Source organism: Gordionus sp. m RMFG-2023, chromosome 2 (assembly GCF_954871325.1).
Source record: "Gordionus sp. m RMFG-2023 chromosome 2, tfGorSpeb1-WG-v2, whole genome shotgun sequence".
Lineage (NCBI taxonomy): Eukaryota > Metazoa > Nematomorpha > Gordioida > Chordodea > Parachordodidae > Gordionus > Gordionus sp. m RMFG-2023.
This window is the reverse complement of record NC_088776.1, coordinates 55,069,074-55,092,400: the sequence shown is the minus strand read 5'-3', so window position 1 is coordinate 55,092,400 and position 23,327 is coordinate 55,069,074. Positions and strand designations below refer to the sequence as shown.

Genomic DNA, 23,327 nt, shown 5'->3' with positions numbered 1-23,327 from the left:
AAATTAAAATAAAATAGTATTAACAAAATAAACAAAAAAATGGTCGCATGCCAAAATAAACCCTAAAGCAGCCACATGGTTTCATTAATATTTAGTACTTGATTAATATATTTGAATTTCGGTATTAAATTCGGTTAACTGTTTTATGGAAATTATACGCTAAATAAATGTTATTGAGTCTAATTTAGGCCAGCAACATTTTGGAAACACTAATAATGAATCACATATCATTCTTTATTGCTTCGGTAGAGGTTTATGCTTAAATCAGTTTAACAATCGAAATTAAAATGAAAAAGTTATTAATGAAATAAACTTAAATTATAATAAAACTGCGGCACACTCAAGTAAAACTCTTCCATCAGTTAGCTATAATAATGAGTTTTACATGTGAGGTAAAGACTTAGCGCGAATCTTCTAAATAATATGAGATATTTCTAAATGGCCAGTTCCCCTCCTAAAACTCTCTTAAGTGTATGGTCTACTTTTTTGCAAGTAACGTTAAAATGCCTAAAAAATGTATATAATAAATATGCATTAGATAAATTGAAAAATAAAATATTATTAAGTTACTTTTTATTAATTTTTATTTGAAACAGTTGTATTCCTCCCACTCCTCCACTTCGGCCAGACATGATGTTCGCACCATCATTTTCCTGGCTCATTACATTCGATGTGTTAATATTTACTTCATTATTGTTTTAAAATACAATTAATAATGCTTTCAGTAGAAAGACATTGTAAATTAATGATTAATTTTCTTAAATTTTACCACAAAAAATAAAATGAATAATTATGCTCAAGTTTAACCTGATATATCGTATGTCTTGTTATATATTTTTATTTTAACTTTTATTTTAATGATATTTAGTTTAATTTTAAAGTTTTAATGTCTTACGGCAATAACAAAAATATCATTGATACGATTTGTATTTATATTTAGTTTATGCTTAACTTGAATTCAATTTATATCCTCTTTTAAATTACATTTTTTAAATTCAACATTTTATTTTATTGCGTAACTTAAAATGATTGATAATTTTTTACTTATTGATTTATTACATATTTAAATTGTTGACAAAAAAGGGATATATATTTTTAAACATGATTTAATAAAGCTGACTTGATGACAATTGTAGAATGTGTTAAATACATTATTCTACAACTACTCCAATTTTCTCTTTAATATAAGATGTTACAACAGCCTTAAGATAAAAAAAGGCATCTTACTTTTTGTTATGTTTTTCTGAGATATATTTATATCTGCCATAGATTCAGTGCCGTAGACAGGAATTTCAGTTAGGGAGGTCAGCTGCTTACTTAGGGGGGCCACTATTTTTTTTTAAATAAAACAAATATTTAAGCATTCATAGAAATTTTTTGCTATTTTTATTAAAAAATTATTAATGTTATATGAATACAAAATAGTACTATAATATGAACATACAAAATAATATAATACGACGATTTTTTATTTTTAAATTATAACATAAAAGAATTAAAGGATAAATTTTGTCTTAATTTTTTTTTCATAAGCCATCAATACCAATGACATATAATAATACCTAGACTGACGATTCATTCATTAAAATGCATTTTTAAGCGTCGTTAAAAGCAAATCAGCTGGACCCGCCATTTTGGTAACCTTTATAATAATTATTTTCATGTTAAAAACTAATATTAAATTGATAACTTACTTTCTTATTATCTCGATGATCAGGCAATTCTTTAATAAAGTTTGCATCAGATATAATATAAAATTAGGCTCTCGTTTAAAATTTTAATATTTATTACAGTAACCAAGATGGCGTCTCTAGCTGATTTGTATTGATGTACACTTTTAATGGATGAATTGTCAGTCTAGGTATTATTATATGTCATTGATCAATACTAAATTTTGCTTACATTTTATCTTTCATCGATCCTCTAGTGCTCGATAGAACTCTCTTTATTATAAAGAGAGAAGCCACCCAAGCCGTTGGTTGATGATGGCTGCTGTGTAGCATTTATACAATTCTTTAAATGCATGATTATATTTTTTTATACATAATATTTAAGTTATTTCAATTATGTGTTTCTTTAACTTATGCAGCTAATTATCCTTTAGCTATTTTCATTTTATGATGTAAATTTCAATATTTAAGTTTAATAATTATCCTAATCGGGTCATTTTGTCTAATATAAAATAATCACTATCAAAAGGGGAGAATGCATTAAAACTTGTTAGAAGAATATAATCATCTTGTGTAAATTTATCTAATAAATTATCAACAAAGTAATCAATATTCCTTTTTAAAGAACTCCAATTGGAGTCTTTTTCATAATCAAATTATAATTTGATCTCGACTAAAAAATTGAAAATTTATAGGCGTTTTACGTATTCTTGATGATTTGTGGGGAGTGAGATTAAATTTTGCTAAAAGTTTTTCAGATTTGATTCTAATCAAATCAATAGAATTATTGCTTCTTATATTTTTTATATATATTGATAGTGGAATCAATACAATTTTTAGCATCCACTTGATAAGTACCTACTGACTGTAGATACTTATATAGTGGATCTATTGTTATTAATATCTCATAAATTATAATTGCTAATATAACGTAATTTTTATTAACGTATTGGGGTAAATAACCAGAGGCTTCGACAGAATCATGAGTGAAAACCTCTGAATTAAGAGTTCAATTAGAAAAGTAAACTAATACTTCACCAATAGCCTCAAAATTAACATAAATGATGCGAGATGTTTCTAAATGACAAGTCCACCTTTGGTCTAAAAGTTTAAGAGTATGGCCTGCATATTTACAGGATACGTTAAACCGCCTAAAAAATTATGCAATGCATTGAATATATTTAAAAAAATTAGAAATGATAACAATATTATTATAACAATTTTGAACCACAAGATGCAACATGTGGTTGTAGCAATTTATAAAAGGAACTTTTTATTAATTCTTTTTTGAAGTAAGGGTTTGCACTCCACCATTTAGGCCATACATAACGTTTGCATCATCATATGCCTGGTTTATCATATTCGTTGAATTAATATTTAACTCATTAAGTTGCTTTAAAATGCAATTAGTTATGCTTTCAGCAGAAAGACACTGTAAATTAATAATCCCTATTTAATTTTCTTGGACTTCTCCAGAAAAGATATTAATAATTATTCTCAGGTTTTCACAACCTGATACATCTTTTGTCACATCAGCTTAAAGACAAAAATTAAGGCATCTCACTTTTAATATATATCTGAAATATAATCAAGCGCCATATCTACCATTATAGATATTACTTCTTTTTGAATCTGGGTGATGTATATCACGTATTTTTTATATAAATTTCGTATTTTTATTTAACAGGATCTTTTTGGATGTTGTATGAAACATTGCTATAATTAATCCAGAATGAATAAATTATGTTTTCTACATTTGCAGGATCCGTAATTTTTGTTGAACCAGTCCCACGGAATGGTAGCTCCTGTATGTTGAGAAATATCATGAAATCTTAATTTAAGATCGTAAAGATTTACGGTTAATTTGTTGTTATCTCACTATTTTCTTTATAATGCTAAAATATTCACCGCTGTTTCAAATAACTAATTATATCGGGCTTATATTATATTATTTTGTCTAAGATCTTAATCGAACCATTTTTTAAAATCGGCCCAAATCGAGTTATTTAGCAACACTGCACAATATAATTACCAAATTTTATAAAAATTTAATAAGAACCGTTTTTATTTTAATAAATATTTACGAATCGGTATCAATCTGTTTCTTTAGATTTTGATCGTAAATAATTATCACTCTAAATGGGGGTTCGAGGTCTTGGGGGGGGGGGGGTTAGGAATAATTTTTATATATATATCAATCGGTTTTTCATGATTTGCACCCAGATCTATATCAGAGACCTTCAAAAGATAATAATTTTGTGATTGAACCATAATAAATAAAATAATTATAATTGAAATACAAATAACTACAACTTAAACGTTATAATTAAGATCCTATATAATGTTATACACAAACACACGTGAAAAATAAAATACGAATGAATGATGATTTATTATTGGAATCAATAAAACAGGATAGGAAGAAATTTAAAAACAAGACATATTTTTTGAAATCAATTGCAAAAATATTTTTAAATTTGAGGGGGGGGGGAATATATGAGGGCCATTTTGGGGGCCAAAGATTTTTTCTGGGAACATGTTTGGGGGAGGGGCAGGATTTTATTTTGAATTTAGGATGATGTATATTGTGCATTTTGGATATTCATTTCATTATTTAAATTATGTTTTCATCTTTTGCAAGATCCGTATTTTTTTCTAACCTACCCACTAAAAGGTAGCTCCTGTATGCTAAGAAGTAGCATCAAATCAAATATTGATTTAAAAGATTACGGTTAATTTGCTGGCTTACTAGTATTATTGTTAACTCAGTATCCTTATTTATATTAAGATTTTTATCATGCCATATTGTTATTGAATTTAAATGAGCCTTCAAGCTTTTATTTTATAGCAGTCACTTCTCTTCATTATCTTAAAATCTTTGTAATTTGGATTTATCACAAGATTCGTTAAATTTGTGACCATTCTCTTTATTAAAAATATATTAATTCCACGGAGTTATAGATGTTCCATCTTGTTATAACCAGTTTAATCACATATGCCATTTTTTCCTTAAAAATGGTTGCACAGTTTGGAGGATGCCCAAGTTTATTCTACAATTCAGGTTAAAATATTTAAGTTGAGACTTGTACCCTTAGTTTTTTTTATTGGTAAAAAACGTTTCATATTGGAGTCAAGGCAAGCTTCTTCATCTGAAGAAAATGTACAATATTTTATTTAATAAATTATAATATTAGCAAGAATATAAATTTACATACATTGCTTGAAAATTTAACAACGAAAATATAAAATAATAATGAAGAAATTTGGTGGATGGAGTGAATTAAAAACTCTACTTAAATTATTAATAAAATTTTATAATAAATAAAAGTAGTTTTATAATGCAATAAAATATGTTTTTTCCATATTTTTTAAGAAAAATGTGAAATAAAAAGTAACGTTTTGCATTACCATTGCTCAAAAAAGATACAAATTACCTCTAGAAAAAGATAATGTGTCAAAATATAATAAGACTTACTTATTTTCTAAAATATATTAACGGAATCACGTGGATGAGTCTGATCTAAACCATCAAGTTGACAGAAAAAATCATGAACTTTGTTGGAATCGAATCCAGATCTATCGGTTTCATTTTCATCATCACACACAGGGACGATATACAAAAACATCAATTAAAAAAATAAATATATGACGTTTCTGATGTGCTTGGTAATTTATGAAAATCATTGAAAATTGTGACGGCTTGGTGTGTATTATAATTAGTCATACTAACGAAGCACTAAAGAATGATATAAGTTTCATTGTTAGTGCTTTCAAATGTTCGGCCACTTCACGGAGCTACATTTTGGTCATATTTCTTCTAATTTTACCAAATATATAGTATTTTTTTCTTATTTGGCCAAAATTTATACAGTGCAAAAAAAAAAATGTAAACAGTTTTATAAAAAAAAAATAATAATTTTGTTGATAAAAAACTTCTAGTATTTGAGCAAAAATTATAAAATAATATTGAGGGGCTATATATAAATTTTAAGAATCTGATTTAACTGTAGTTGTATTCTAGCAAGCACATAATATCTAACCTATAAACAATCATCCCATGACCTTTTGTGTATTTTTTTAATTTAGAAGAAATTTTAAAAATTAAAGTTGTTCAATAGTTTACAGCAAAATTGTTGAAATTACTATACATATACTGGAATATCTATATGGGCAAATCAGATTATTCAAATTTAAAATTCAATAAATTTTTTAAGATGAAGATTTCGACTAGATTGATTTTATATTCAAATGACATGTAGTCGTGTCAACATTTATGTTTTACATGCACTTTTTGACAGAAACTTATTTACAATAATGTGTTATATTAATCCATATTCACAATTGTGTAATTTTTTTATTAACAATATTAGTTACAGATTCTGTTAATTTGCATAATATTGCTTTATTATAATGTTCCCTATTCAAACCAACCAATCGAATAACAAATATTTAATGTGATTTCTAAAATGCAGCTATACTTTTAAATATTTTTTTATCTTGGAATAAAAAGTTACTTGTACTTTTGGATATAAAATTCATTTTTTTGTTATTCATTTTTCAAAATTATAAAAAAGGTTTTCTGATAATACTAATTTAGGGTAAGCTATGTTATTCATCAGATAAAAAAAATTTAACGTTTATTTATTAAAAATAGACCTTGTAAATTTTTTAAAAAGAATTCTGAACAATTGGGATGGATATCAAACATTAAAATATTGACCCGACTATATATAAATAATGGTAAAGTTTAAAGGTTACAGTTCAAGAGCGAAATATTATAAAGGTTATTGCTTTTAAAAATTAGTTCATTTAGATCAAATTTGAAAAAAAATTTATGTTATAAAAGAGGTAAAAGTTTATGATTAATTTTGTCTAAAAAATTTATTCGCTGGACATGTTGTCACATTTGGGAGATGGTGAAGAACTGGAGGAAGGAAATATAAAGAAAATAATTAAGCTTTAATTCTTACCCTTAGGAGAGTGGTCAGAGATGAGGGAATGGGTATTCGGTCAGCTAAAAGCAAGAGAAAAAAATACTGGTGGAAAGGATAGAAAATTTTAAGAACCGAAAAAAGTTAACAATTGTGGTTTACAAGGTGTTATCTAAATCAAAAGTACCTTTAACGATGTTGTATGCGGGGGTTCAGAGAATGAATTGTATGCCAATACATGCCCAAAGAAAACTAAACCAAATGAGAGTTTTCATGTTGATTTTTTCAAATATAAAATGAAAAAATGTTTAGGGCTGATATCAAATCAAAGTTAGCCCCCTACAAATATTGCTCCGCCAAAATTAGACTATAAATCAATAATTTTGGCTTGATTCTTTTTTAATTTCCTTAATTTGATTTGGAATATCTCCTTTTTGCTAATTTCTATTTACTTTTTTTTGTTAATTTTTATCCAATTTCATTTTCTTAGGGCTTATATAAAAAATTTATTACATTTCTTAATTCGTTCCGCAAGAAAAATTTATTATCGAAAAGATTTTTTTAAAAAAAGAAATTCATAAAAGGTAGGGCAGAAGTAAACACAGGCAGTAAAGCTAACCTAGTTTATTATTATAAAATATGCGACATATAATTTCTTTATATAATTTAATAAGTTATTAAATTAAATAATTAATGGGATATGATTGAACAATGAACAAATTCAGATAATACAAATTCTATATAATATCAAAATATAAAATGATTCGCCTTTTATGCAAAGAATTTTATTATAATATTGTAAAAAAAATATTAGCTAATTTTTTTATTATACATATTTTGAAATGCTAATTATTGTCACATTTTTTAAATAGATTCGATTTAAGAGCAAAAAGGGTTTTAAAAAAATTCTAAAAAAATATAATATATAAAAAAATAGATTTTATTATAAAAAATAATTTTTTGCAGGAGAGGGAAGGTCTACATGTTTAAGTATAAACAACAAAATTGAGAAACAGAATGAATAAATTTATAATAAATACACGCAAAATAATAAGTGCTATTTGGTTCTTTTTCTGGCGATCGCCTCTTCGACAGCCTTAAGCTGCTTCAATAATTCTTCCCTTCTATTCACGGCTTGTAGCTGTTGAGATGATGTACTAGAGCTACCCTTAGAGGTGTTGGAAAGCGTAGGGTATACAGTGCTCATTTTATCGTAAGTTATATACTCCTTTTGCTTAGATGGTGGCAAATGTTTATGTTGTTGAAGCTTTAGCTTATTGGTAGTAACCGGTTGCTCAGTTATAAATTTCTTGGTCTGACTATCGTTATTTTTCTGAATTCAGTTATTCATTAAAACAAATAAAATTTACTAATATATAAAATATTTACACTATCTATACAGTTTTGGGTAAATACATTTTAAAAAATTATTATCTTGCCTAGAAATTATCAATTTATATCCTACGTTATTGCCATATAACTCCACTCACGAAAGATAAAATGTCACATAAATCTCTGATAAAAAAAGAGATAGAAATACAATCTAAGTGCATGGCATTTGAATGTAAGATATTATTGATTACGTGTTTGTAACTATCATGATCATCATTGGATGATGAGGAGGAAAGGGGAGAAAAGACTTCCCTATTAGCCCTGTGAACCAAATGCTTGTCGGATAGCCCTTTGATATCCTTTCGAAATTTAAAAAAATTAATATATTTTATCAATTAATAAATTACATATTTTGACCCCATTATTCAAATCCAAAATTAGAATGCTAAAACTTTAAATTTATAAGTAAGCCCTAGATAGGAATTCTAACATGAAAAACGAGCTAACTGTATATACTCTTTTTTATGATATTATCTTCATGAACTATGAATATTTTTTTTATAATTATCGTGATTTATAACCATCAATTAAAAATTAAATAAATAAACCTTGGACTTGCTGACAAGTTTCATTTTGATTTGTTGAGTGGGCATCGATGTTTTTGGGTGAGATGTAGACTCTATTTTGACTGGTCTGAGTAATTTTTCAACATATACATTTTCTTTCTTTTCCACTATTTATTTATAAATTATCTATAATCATAAATTTATACTAATTATTTAAAATTAAACAAGAATATTAGGTCTGAATAATATTGACTTCTAATTAATGCAAAAAATTCCTAAAATAAAGCTTATATTTTGCGAAAATGTATGAGCAAGAAAAATTTTCATGACGTATTTATTTAAAATAGCATAATATTCTGATAAGAATGGTAAAATAATCGTTTCAAAATCTTGATTTGATTCATTGGCTAGCTACTTAAAGAAAAAAATGGAAGCAGACAGTGTATTATTTCAATTAGTTTTTTTTAAATAAGAAATATTTCATTACAAAATATATCATTATTCATTAAGAAGCATTTGATTAATTTCTCAATCATAAATAATATGTAAAATTGATTTTACAGGAATATAATGTATTAAGATTTAATAAACAATTTTAATACCTTTTATGGAATTTTTTTCAATCTTTTCGTAGCTCTCAAAGGAAGAAATACTTAAAAATATTTTTTTAATAAAGAACAATTTTAATCTATATGTAAATGATTTTAATTTTCTATAAATAATGGCCTTTCTAAGTTTAAACTAGTCTACTTGTATTCATGCACTCATTTAAAATAGAAATAATCTAAAATTAATTGTATCTCAAGAATTATAGGTAAAACTTTCGAGTTTTAAGGCCTGAATCTTAAATGTATGGAATTGAAGGCAATAATTTTAAAAATATAATCACTTAAGAACCTAGAAAAACTGTTGGAACGTTGTTTGAGTGGTTGTTCAGGAAGAAAATCTTGAGTATTTCTGTAAACAAGAAAATAAAGATAAATATAATAATTTTTATAAGGGTGGCCACAATTTTGCTATATAATAAACTCTATATAAAGAGAAGAATTTTAGTCGACCTAAAAAGGTGGAATGCAATTCTAATATTTATACACGATTAAATAAGCTACAACATTTAACCAAAATTTGTCTTTTTGATTTTATCTTGAAAGATTTTTTATGCATATAAAAAAAAATATGAAAGTTATATTACAAAATACTTTTTTTTTAAAAAAAAATTTGGCATTTCTAGGTAAAATTTGATCAAATAGAATGAATTATTATAAATAACATTCTATACAATATGAAAAGATTAATTCTAACTTTATAAGTGATCTCTTACATATAGCCCTATAAAACCCCTTGTTTTGACCAGTTTGACTTTTCTTAAAGCCAAGGTCAATTCCGGAATAAATTACAAATAAAAATATGGAAAATGAAATATTTATTCAGGCTAATTAATGATAATAGTGTTTTGAAAAAAAATATTTACTTGAGTGAATGCATGTCATGAATAATCCCTTGCTTATTTTCCTTCGAATTTTGAAATTTGGATTCTTTGTTAACTATGTTAAAATGGAAATAATATTATTTAGCAAAGTTGTTAAAGTATCTTGATTAGAGGTCTGCATTAAGCAGTTTTTAGCCCGCCCATACTTCGGACGGGCGTGGTCGGGTTTTCTAAAATATTTTCAACATTGGGTGGGTAGCGGGCTGGTTAAAACAATTTTAAGTAATAAGCGGGCATGGGTGGTGAATTTTTGATATTAGGAGAAATGAGCAGAAAAAACTTCAATTTATTAAAAATAATAGTTTCATTTCATAAATTGCATATTATAATTAGAAATACAAGAATAAAGAACCAAACCAGCCTCAAAATGATTTCTTAAAAATTATAAGCAGGGCGGAGAAGGGGGGGGTAAAAATTTCAAAACAACGAGTGGGCTGACCTTTTGGCTAAAAACCCGTCTAGTGCAGACTCCCTATCTAGATTTAAAAATGTTGTATCTGTAGTGTTGTATATAAACGAGTTAATTTTCGTTCCTTTCGTTTTTGACGAACTTTGAACGTGTTACTTTTTTGACGAACACGTTCGAATTTAACATTAATCCGAATTTTTTAAGAAAAAAGTCATATTTTTTAATCAGCTGTTTTTCCTTTTTCACATTTCAATTTTTTAACACGTCATTACTATAGTTTATTAGTAATAATAATATTGTTTATATTTCTGATAATTCAAAATCAGATAAATTAACATTACTATGACCCAAATATGATCAATATTTTACAGTAACATCCTATAAAAGTTAAATACATTTAATTTTTTTAAGATATGAATATATATATATCAGAGACCTGCAAAGGTATCATTTGCACGGTCCGGCCCAGCTTGGATTTTTAAAAATTATATCCGACCTGGTGCATTCAAAAATTCACCTAATCGTTATTGCCTGAATTTGGGACAGAGGAAATGATACTTATGCTAAACAAATTTTTCAATTAAAAAATGCTTTATATTAAGTAAGAATCAATTTTATCTCTCTTTTATCGCTTTGAAAGGTATTACAAACTTCAAGAAGTTCAAAACACCAAATTACCACTTTAAAAAGAGTGCAAGAGTCCGACTGTAATTAAATAATAGCTCTGTGGAAATTTCCAAGAATATTGACAAGATCCTCAAGAATCGGAAAGTCAATAATATATAACTTTTCCCCATGTTCTTGAAGAACTTTTATAATTTCTTCATTTTGTGAATAAACACTATTGAGTATATTATATTTAGAGTTCCAGCGGACTTCTACTTCATGATAAAGAGATTTTAAATGCTAGCATTAATACTTTGTTTTAAATGCCCCACTAATATTTTGTATCGATTGTTGAATTTACTAATGGAGCATTATTACCCAAATATTTATTGTTAAATGAATTTCTTAAAACTGTGTTTAATAAATGACAACAATTTAATCTTTCATTTAATTCCAATGCTTTTATCATATTTTTCCTTGGTCTGTAACAAATATTATATTTATAAAATCGTTTGTGTCAATATTAAAATTCTGTAAATTCTTTAGTAGTTTATCCTTTACATTGCAGAAAGAATATATTGATCTTCATATATATTGATTTCATATCCTACCACTGTATCACCTTAAAGAAAAATGTAATAAAATAAGAAAAATTTTGGTTGACATTATTGCCCCAGTAATCAAGATCGATTTATAGCTGCTTTCACTGATATATTGTGCGATGACCATAAAAAGAACTTGTTAATAACGGTTAACATGCACTATATATCAGATGACTGGAAATTAATGAGACCAGGGTAAAAATATTATAAAAGAATTGGAGTTAAATGAACGATTAAATTGTTGTTGTCATTTATTAAACACAATTTTAAAAAATTCATTTAACATTAAATATTTGAAAAGTAATGTCCCATTAGTTCAACAATAGATAATACTAAAATATTAGTGGGGCATTTTAAAAAAGTAATAAATGCCAGCATTTAAAAGCCCTTTACCAAGATATAGAAGTCCGCTGGAACTCTAAATACAATATGCTCAATTCTGTTTATTCTCAAAATGAAGAAATTATAAAAGTTCTTCAAGAACATGGGGGATCAGAAAAGTATTATAATATAGACTTTCCGATCCTTCATGATCTAGTCAAAATTCTTGAGAATTTAATAGAGCTATTGTTGAGTTACAGTTGGACTCTTGTACTCTTTTTAAAGTGGTAATTTGGTATTATGAACTTCTTGAAGTTTGTAATACCTTTCAAAGCGAAAAAGGAGAGATAAAATTGATTTTAATATAAAGCATTTATTAAATGAAAAATTTGTTTTACATAAGTATCAATTTATTTCTATTTTTCTGTCCCAATTTCAGGCAATTACGTGTGTTGTCAGGGACAGATCGCAAGATGGCGGAAAACTACATAAAAGACAATATATAATTACAAGACTCTCGGGAAATTAATGAACTACTATCGACCAGTCGAATTACGACTGCTGTTAAACAAACTTAATCGTTTTAAGACAAATGGGGCGATGTAATTTTGATATGTCAATATTCTATGATGAATTTAATAATTAGCTAAATGTAAAAATAGATGAAACATTTAAGGTGGATAATTTATTAGAGTGGTGGGCGGCTCATCAAAGCCAATTTCCAATTTTGGCAAAATTATTATGATGCTTTTTATATTTTCCATATTCAAAATTAGTTTAAGAGAGCATCTCCAACCCACACATAACTGATTATATTATTATCAGAGAACGTTGTTAATTCAAAGTTATGAAATATATACAAAGTTTTAATTCATATGTGGCCATCAAAATGTATTGCACGAATGAATGTTTGGAAATGAAATTGACATAATGTTAAAAAAATTTAATATGTGCAAAACTATTTAAATTTATAATATATGATAAGTATGACTAAATAGCATTTTAAAAAGAATTGCATGACATCATATTCTAAATTGAACATTTGTAACAGTGGTTTTGAGCCAGCAATACACATTAATATCCATTAAAATAAATAATAAGATATACTCATATTTTGATTCTTCAAGTATATCAAATTCATGTATTTCACTATACATTTTAAAAACTTTAACTGAACCAAAATTTTTAAAATTTATAGCACCAGAACTATAACCCCTGAAATACTGCACCTTTACTGCAACCAAAGTAACTAGAATATAGTTCCCATCGCTGTATCTTAGATTATATTTAAATGAAATTCAAAATTAGAATTTTCAATTATATGTATAAAATAACTTCTTTTGTAGTGGCGATAAGTAGAAGAAGAGGACGGAGTAGATGATCTTGAATCTTTCTTTTCAGGCTCAAATATAGTAATCTGTTCAGGTTCCGTTAAAATCTTTTTGTTGGATCTGCAGGCAATATAAATGTTAAAAGTTTTTAAGACTATTGAATTAAGTAAATTATAGTAAATCAAACTTTTATTACAAGATTAAAAACTATAGCTGGGTGGGTAATTGCTCTTTTTAGTTGGAAAAAAATGAACCTCAGTCTCATGGTCTTTTTTTTGAAAAAATAAATGTATAAAGCTGCTTCAATTTTTACCGGATTTTCTGTGGATGTATGAATACTATTTTTAGCCATTACTCAAAATATTATAACAAGGTTAATTCTTTATTATATAGAAAATATATGGTCACTCTATTGAGGTTAATAATTATGGAATAAATTAAATATTTACTCATTAATCTTAGACAATTTGTTGGCCGAGATGCGTGAAGCAGATGAACAAGAACCTGACGAGCCTGATGATGAGGAGGAAGAGCCAGAGGAAGAAGATGACGACCCTTCTGATCCCGTGCTCGAACGAGAGACAGACGATTTACCCTTAGCTATCTTTTTCTTTCTTTTTTCGCCTTTTTTTTCGTCACTTGGAATTTTTAGATCATCGATGGGCATCACATCATCGTCTCTGGCTTTCATTCCCATTTCTGGTTTTATAAAATTATCTTCTGTTACTCGAAGAACAGGACGAGGTGAAGTAGATGACATCAACTTCCGAGTGCGTCGAAACTTGCGTTCATAATAGTTTTCATCTACTGCCGACGCTAAACGGTTGGAAGTGGGTAGTGGGCGCCTGCTGTAATAATGTTCACGCCGCCCTCGAACAGCTGAGGAAGGATAAGCATGATGATGGGGTTCATATGCCTCTCCCCTGGAGCGTTTATCCATGACAATAACAGAAGGGTTGATGGCCTTAGAGGGTGCTGGAGACTTGGAACATATAGAGGAAGGAGTTGAGGAATGGGATCTGTGTTTTTTCCTACGCCTCAGCCATGGGTCATGCCAATCTTCTTCTGCTACGATTCTAGATACCATCACTTCCGGAACAACCTCAGCCAGTTCCAATCGTCTGATTTTTTCTTCCTTTCTATTTTCATGCAATGTAATTGGCTTTTCACAATTGTAGTCTGATGGAGGTACTTCAGGTTTCGCAGTATTTCTTCTTACAAGGCGATATTTACTGATGTCCCTATCATCTGTTCGTCTGGTGTAAGGCAGTTCAGCTGAATGATATGGAAGACCTCTGCGAGATTCAGAACCCTGATAATTTAAATGATATAAATTTTATAATTGTAATCTTCAAAGCTAACAGAGATTAAGTAATGGAAAATGTGTATACTTGATACATTCTCTCTCTATACTGGGGTGGCTGGGTAATCCTAACCCTTTCATATTCTTCAACTGGTTGAGCCCTTTTCATCTGGTGCTTCCGCATTAGAGCTTCCCTAAGATCTACACCTTCCATTTGTGTATCGACTGCTTTTGGATAATCATAGAAATCGTCTGTATTTTCGTAAACATCGTTAGCTTCCTCATAATACTCGTCTATTCTCTCATAGTAATCGCCTGCCTGAGGTGGTGCATGATAAGTAGGATACTTGTAACGAGAAGGAGGTGGATAGGCTGGAGGTGGCGGGTATCGATATCCAGGATGTGGGGGCTCCTCCACCATCTGAAGATCTGGGGGATAGTAAGATGGTTCCATCGACTCTCCATAACTTCTTATGTTTTAAAAAAATAATAAATTTGTTTAATTCTTAATAAAGTTTTGAACCAGTAAATATATCGGGTTCCACTCCAGTTGTTTTTGAAGAAATTTAGAAGTCTGAATAGATTTTTTAAATTCCTTTTATAAATTTTATACTTTTTAAAATTTATAAACCCTGATAATGTAATAAAGATATTTCGAAAAAACCGCTATGAATGAAGTGGTTTAAAAGTATTTATAATGGCTTGGTTCTCTCTTTCTTAAATTTTCTTATAACGATTTGATTATCGTTTAGAAAATTATAATAGTTTATTAGACATCCTGATTCTGAATTTATCACAATCCACGTTATATACATATTAATAGCTATGTAACAAGATATTTCATTTAGAGAATAATTACAAATTTATTCATCTCTAAAAATATGTTAAACAAATTTTTTTGAAATTTAGAGCTCTAAAGCTATAGATTTTTGACAAGACTTCTAATATTTATATAGATATTCCTAAACATAAGTTTAGAAAAAGAAGGATAATAATTGCTGGATATGATAGTTAATTAGATATTAGTAAAAATATGATTTACTCGTAATGATGTATGGGTGGTGGATGTGATCTTATTCTAGGAGGTCCAGCAGGGTGCAAAGGGGGGTGATGAAGAGGATGCATGTGTGGTGGGGGAGGTCCATATGGGTGTGGAGGAGGTCCGCGGCCACCTAGGTATGGCCTCATTCTTGGAGGGTGTGGCATGCTATGAGGCGGTGGGTATCCTCTGGGGTGATGGGCTCTAGGTGGAGGATGAGAATAGTAAGTAGGTGGGGGATGCCTGATTCCCCGACTACCAAATCTGGGAGATGGCCCAACTCCTTCTAGAGTAACAGTCACAGATAAATTGTCATTCCTGGGCAGGACAATCTGTTCACCATTCGATTTATTCAGAGGTGCAGAAGATACCGCTGAAGGGGGAGGAGTAAAGTCACGAGGTGTGGCAAGCTGATTGGGCGAAGGGCATGAGGGTAGTGTCACTTGAGGAATATTACGTTTCATTAGTTGCTTGGCTTGACGAAGACCTCGTTCCCAAGCGGATTCTTTAGGAGACTGAAGTTTTTATTTATGTATTGGGGAAGGGTATGGCATTGAGTATTATATTTTATATTTTTTGATCAAAACTTTGAGAGGACAAATAATTGACAAAGTCAATATATCTATTTATTAGTGGCGTACTGTTATAGATCAGTATATATTTATTATTTATTAGGGTGTACTGATATAGATCTGTAGATATTTACTATTTACAAAAAGGGTTAAATCAAGATTTTAGCCAAAATATTACCTGGACCTCAAAATTTTTCTAACCTTTCTGGCATTTGTGGGCAAATTAAATAAGCTTGAGTAATTTCCTTTTGGCCATAATCTTGAGTTATAGTGTGCACAAATTGAACGATTCAAGGCAGCATTTTAAAACGCAAATAATGCATTCGTTTAAATTGGACAGTATTTTTTTTTGTTTTAAATTTAAACGTTTCATATTAAAAAAATAACAATTCAATTTACGTTTCAAATTTTTTATTTACGTTTTGAAAAACTGAGTTAAAACGTTCATTTTGTGTGCACTATTAACCATTTTTAAAAATTGGCAAAATCGAACTGTTTAACCATATAAGATGAATGTGACTCAATAAATCTTTTAAAATCCTTTTCTTGTTGCATAGATCTCTAGTATTAATTGTCAATAACGCATAGATGTTATTTTTTATAAATAATAAACCACATGTTACCTAATGTAAACAAAACTAATATCTCTTAAAAAAATTTATACAAAACGATATAATGTATTAATATGGACAGCTGTTCTATAAAAAAATCAAAAAAATATACACAATCTGCTTTAAACATAATAAAAATTCAGGTGGCCTTTGGCCAATGAGAGAAATAAATTAGACAATATATTGACGTTTTTTGGGGGAATTTTTTAAATAAATCTAATTTCAGGTTCAAATAAGAAATCTGTTGAAAGCCAATATTAAATTTTCTAAGATCTTCGTTTATATTTGGAATATTCATGATCAGAAATGTCAATTTTTTAATAAATTGATTTGGCCATATCTGAAAGCTGCAAGACTTACAAAATTTCATCCTAATTGGCGAAATTTTATTTTTACATTTAAAAATGGAAAACATATTAAGGCTTCATATTAATATTGGCTGAGGGTCAAAGATGAAACCAATATTAAAATAAAAGGCAGATGAATTGGATAGTTTTTTATATCTCACAAAAAAAATAATTAAAATATGGCATTTATTATTATTATATACAATTTAATTTTAAAATAAAGATATTAATTGCAAAAATATTTTATTAAATTTATTTTATAAAAATATTCAGCCTTTAAAAAATGTTAATGGGTAATTAATTCCATGACAAATCGACCAGTGATTCGGCCGACCATCTCAAAAATGAATGAAACTTGGCATGTTAGTTATTTATGTTGTAAATGATAATAAAATCCAAATTTTAGAGCCCCAGCTCAACCAGATCCAAAGATATACGCCTTCAAAGTAGAGAATCGCGTAATGCGTGATTTCTTATATCTTGTTTTTCTTAAAAAATACTTAAGATAGAAGTACAAATAATATATCACTTTATAGCCCATAAAATTTTACATTGGAAAATATTGAAAAAAAGTTAAAAAATTTTAAGTGTTTTTGTATTTCCGCTAAAAATAAAAAATTAACATTCCTGGGAAGGGATTTTTTTTTGGTGTTGATATTCTCTAAAAATGTTTATTACCTTTATATTAAACTATTTAATGAAAAATCTCGATAGCCATTTTTGTTTTTTTAATTTTATTAAAATTTTTATTATTTTTGTAAATAAAAAAGGATAATATAGATGGCGTTATACTAAATTTATTAATAATATATTATATTTAATAATAATATTTTTATAGCGGTATTAAAATCAAAAGAAATCGATTAAGTGTAACCAGTGTGATGTCCTGGGGCAATAAATGAGGAAGCGGCTCTTATAAAGATACTTTAAAATTATATTCAAGCTATTATAAAAATATATCTATTTATCGCAATCCATTTTGCGCTTAAATAGAAATTCTTGAGGCCGTAATTTGTATATATTTCACACTTCTGGATCTACTATCGTTATTATTTGAAATTAAAGATTTTATCATCTTATTTTATTTTTCATTCCTTTCTTTCTATTAAATTTTTAATTATCAATCATGATTGAAAAGAACATAAGGATTAAAAAAATATTTCTTTTTTTACTTAAAATTTTTTTTTAAATTTAAAAAATTGTAATAATGAAATCACTGTGTAGTAATCCATTCATTAGAGAAGGCCATAAGTCTATTTCAAAAAATCTACAAAAGGTAAGTTTATTTATATTATGGGATTCTGGATTTTTTACTAATATAATATCTTTTTTATTATTGGATATCTTGATTATTTTTATTATATATAATATTAAATTACACCAAAGATGATTAAAAAATCCAAAGGTTTATTAACAATAGGCCAATCATTATGTCACTCATGTCGCTTATATTTGATAAATATGGAATCCATTGAGGATATATCTGAAAATGAAGAGCCCGAACTAGCCCCATCCACTTCAACTTTGGATATAATAAATGTATCGCTAGAAGAAATAGGCCAATCCCCAATAAAAAAGAAAAGAATAGGAGAAAAGAAATATCCACAAGAAAAACTTAAAAAAATAACAAAAGCATTAAGTCAAAACATATTAAGAAGCAGCCTTCCTGAGTTTGATATACAAAATAATAAAAATGACGAACTTCTTCAAAATTTAAAACATCATTATCCAATTATTTCTAAGGAAAAAAAATATCAACTCCTTAAATATTGCCCCCTTCTTGGACCTCTAAAAAAATTGAGATGGAGTTCAAAGCCACGAATTACTTGGTAAGAAAATTAAAAAAACTAATAGAATTAAAAGGATTTATGTCATCTCCCAATATAAAACCTGGGCAAACAATTGATCAGGAAACCGTGAATATTATAGAAAAATTTTACTCTTCTGATGAAGTCAGTCGCGCGATGCCCGGGAAAAAAGACTATAAATCCATAATGATCAAGGGGAAAAGAGAGCAGTCTCAAAAAGATTAATTTTAAACAATTTAAAAGAATTATATGAACGATTTAAAGAGAGGTACCCGATAATTAAAGTTGAATTTTCTAAATTTACAGATTTACGGCCAAAAAATTGTATTCTGGCTGGAGCCAGTGGAACACACAGTGTGTGTGTTTGTGTAATTCATCAAAATTTTAAGCTTATTTTTGTAGATGCTAATTTGGCAAAACTACTAGCTATGCCAGAATATCCATTACATAACTATAAAAATATTTTAGCTCAAACAATATGCAATCCAGCACTCCCTATTTGTTATTTAGGAGATTGTAACTATTGTCCAGGCACATTCTCAATTAAAAAACAATTAGATGTTGTATTTGCCCAAAATGACATAGATCATATATCCTTTAAACAGTGGGTGTCTGTAAATAATCTGGAAACAATAAAAAAATCTTTTCAAGAATTTTTAATCTTTTTTTAGAAAAATTCCACCTATGTTACGTCATTCCTTATATTATTATTAAAATTAATATAACACCACTATATTATCCTTTTTTATTTATAAAAATAATAAAAATTTTAATAAAATTAAAAAAACAAAAATGGCTATCAAGATTTTTCATTAAATAGTTTAATATAAAGGTAATAAACATTTTTAGAGAATATCAACACCAAAAAAATATCCCTTCCCAGGAATGTTAATTTTTTATTTTTACCGGAAATACAAAAACGCTTAAAATTTTTTGATTTTTTTAAATATTTTCCAATGTAAAATTTTAAGGGCTATAAAATGATATATTATTTGTAATTTTATCTTAAGTATTTTTTAAGAAAAACAAGATTTAAGAAATCATGCATTATGCGATTCTCTACTTTGAAGGCATATATCTTTAGATTTGGTTGAGCTAGCACTCTAAAATTTAGAATTTACAAAAATATACAAAATAAATAACTATCATGCCAAGTTTCGTTTATTTTAAAGATGGTCGTCCAAAAATCGCGTTTTTTTGGTTGATTTGACGTGGAATGACCCTAATAAAGCCTAAATGTAAAAGGACTAAAATAAAACCACATTTTTAAAAAAATATTGTGAAGTTAGGTTATGAAAGTAATTTTCTCATTGAATATCAAGTCTAATACCTTAATTGATGATAAATTAGATCCAATCAAATCTTAAAATTAATCAAAACAGAGAAAAATGTCATCACCTCTTTATGTATTTTTGAATTTATATCGTTGGCCAGGGAGGAATTAGATAGGATTAAATTATTGGTTGATTCTGTAATTTTTTTATCCTCCAAGGGGTGTAGTGATTTCATCTAAAATATAAATTATCATGTATTCATTTTATATTTGGAAATATATTCATTAAAAAAGAAAGGTGAAGAATATTTGTAAATTGAATTCAAATAAATCTCTATAACCTTTAATCTTTAATAATTTGACCATTTTTGTATGGTTAAATAAATCAATTACTAAATTAATCCCTGAAGACATACATGCTTGAATGATATAAATCAAGTTTTATTGTATACCTTCTTTAAAGTTTATAAATTTTTAGCAACCAAAATATATTTACGATCAATTTTTTTTAAATATATTGCTGATAAATTATATTTTTCAAACTTGTACTATAGGATCTTTTACTTGCGGTGTTGAAAATCTACTTCTAGAGCCTATCAAAAATATGAAATTTTAGTTTTTTTTAAATATGCACTGATCCATTTGTTTCCAAAAAAACCCAATATTAACTAATATTATAATCTCATTAATATTATTAGGATGTGTCCAAAACATCTAAAAAATTTATTATACAAACTTACAAAAATAAATATAAGCTATTTTAACTACAACAAAAATATAAACATATCCAAAACATAATCCTAGAAAATTTTACGTGAGTTTTGAAACTTCTAATTTTTTAAAATGGGTTTGGACAGTCTTAAATACCTTTATCATATTTAGAAAAAATATGTAAAAATATTTATTTTAAGAGCCAACTTATCATGCACAGTTCTAAATTTTGAATATTCTCATTTCAAAGTTAATGCTGCTAAGCAGTATAGTTGGGTAATTACTATATTTTTAGCCATTTAAGCCAATTCTTATCTGGAAAAAATTAAAATTATCACATTGGCCTCAGCTTGTTTTCTTAGTAACCTGATTTAATATAAATAAAAATGCCTAAATGCTAGCAGATTTTCTCTGGCACACATCTGTAGATTGAGGATAATTAGTCAATATTTATCCATTCAACTATATTAACCAGATTGATTTTTAAAAATGTAACCAAAGATTTTAACCCAGAAAATATTATGTTAGCCTGGATATTTAACTCTAGAAAAAGGTTTGGACATGTATTAGCAAAATCTCAAATGTATTTTTATTTTGGTTAAATCTTAATTTTAAAAAATCCACTAAATTGTTAACAACACTAATTTCAACTGTAAAATAAATTCTTTTTAATAAAAACCTACAGTTTATAAATAAAATTTTGAATTACTACAATATTGATTTAAGGTATATAAACAAATTAAATGTCAAAAATACATACAGATATAAGTCAATTAAATGTTAAACTTTCATTGTTATATAAAGAATAAATAATATACCATCATTCATGCCAGGATGCAAAAATCTACAAGCCATTCCCCAGTTACAATTACCACCTCTAATGTAAAACCTACACATTATTTTATTGGTAGATGTCAAATTCTGACTAGAATTATTGTGGTAGCTGATTTTTATTTTCTGATCAATTGAAGATATATTTGTATTTCCTATATTAGGATCATCAGATAATTCTCCTTCCTCCAGATCTATTAACACCTTTGTTTTTATACTGTCATTTTGTTTATTTTCCTAATTTAATTTTTTTTTTTAAGTTTTATATAATATAAAAAAAATCATAAAATTATTATATTTGTTTTTATATATATTATAATATAATGGAAATAAAAAATTATAACTGGATTTTTATCCTTGGAATGATTATGGTCAACTTCAAGACTATCATCTTCAAATTTACCAAAAGGAACAATAAGATTATCATTAGATTCACTTAATATAGAATTGTTTGATGTGTTTATAAATAATTTTTCATCGACTTCTTCATTATCAGAAAGTATTTCCCCTTCTTCATTCAAAGATATCTGATGATATAATAATTAGTATTGTTTTTTACATTTTAAGTTAATTTTATTTAAATTTTTTTTACTCTATCAATAGAAGATAAATGTTCTTGATTTGAAAACGTTTCCATTAATTATATTTAATGAACCAAAAAGGCTAAAATAATAATAAAAAATGAAATTTAATGACATTGTAATGATTTATAATCATTATTTATAATAATTACTTCAATTATAAAATTTAAATTTATTAAGACACATTTGGAATTATTTATATATCAATATAAAAAGAACATTGTAGGCATTTGGATGTAAATGAGTATTATTTTTTTATAACATTTGATTTAATTAGGATTCTTTTATATATATCAAAGCAAAATCTATGGAATTATGTTGCATTTAATTTTGTATAAATTAAAAGTTTAATAAATTTAGCATATTTCAGATCGTATAAAAACAACATGCCACAAATATTTATTAATAATTTTGTTATAAAACTTACAACAATGAGTATAATTTATAAAAATTATGTTTATATCTTTTAAATACCAGCAATGTCTGAAATGTATGTATTGATTAAAAAAAACAAACGAACTAATTTTGTCATTTGTCTTGAATAAAAATAAAAAATTATATATTAATAAAAATTATTCTTTTATTATATATTAATAAACAACATTTTTTTTCCGATTGTTGCTTTCACCACTTTGCAAAATGTTATCCATGCTATACGAATCTGGTAACCTAACAAATTATTTAAAAATTTGCTCATAAGATAGTTTTCCTTATTATATATTAATGATTCAATTTCCTTATAGACCAAATTAAAATTTGATTTCCCTTTTAGATTTAAATATTTGATAATTTTAAATTTATTTTTTGCCCATAATTTTTATCTGGGGTACAGAGACTTTTGACAGAATTAATTTATACTATAACTACTATCAAATAAAATTATATTTAATTTAACATATCAAATATAAAATAAAATATAAAATAAAACATTATTTTATAAAAACGGAGGTGGGACTTGAAGTTCCCAAAAAACATATTTTAAAATAGTTATTTG

The 23,327-nt window shown here is 26.9% G+C and overlaps 1 protein-coding gene across 2 annotated transcripts; it reads right to left on the bottom strand.

The window, feature by feature from the left end:
• Positions 1–7,547: 7,547 nt before the first annotated feature.
• LOC135923426 (zinc finger CCCH domain-containing protein 18-like) lies at positions 7,548–22,404 on the bottom strand. 2 transcript variants are annotated; one of them, XM_065458159.1, is made up of 15 exons: positions 22,345–22,404; positions 22,097–22,279; positions 21,740–21,989; positions 20,754–20,803; positions 20,336–20,446; positions 15,603–16,114; positions 14,649–15,030; positions 13,707–14,569; positions 13,262–13,377; positions 9,971–10,043; positions 9,397–9,456; positions 9,102–9,151; positions 8,542–8,666; positions 8,185–8,292; positions 7,548–7,934 (listed from the first exon to the last, which is right to left on the bottom strand). In XM_065458159.1, exons 1-15 carry the CDS (start codon positions 22,387–22,389, stop codon positions 7,659–7,661), a joined length of 3,204 nt encoding a protein of 1,067 aa, XP_065314231.1. In that variant the 5' UTR covers positions 22,390–22,404; the 3' UTR covers positions 7,548–7,658. The 2 variants fall into 2 exon arrangements, with proteins under 2 accessions (XP_065314231.1, XP_065314233.1); XM_065458161.1 differs by having other exon boundaries at positions 14,649–15,027.
• Positions 22,405–23,327: the final 923 nt, after the last annotated feature.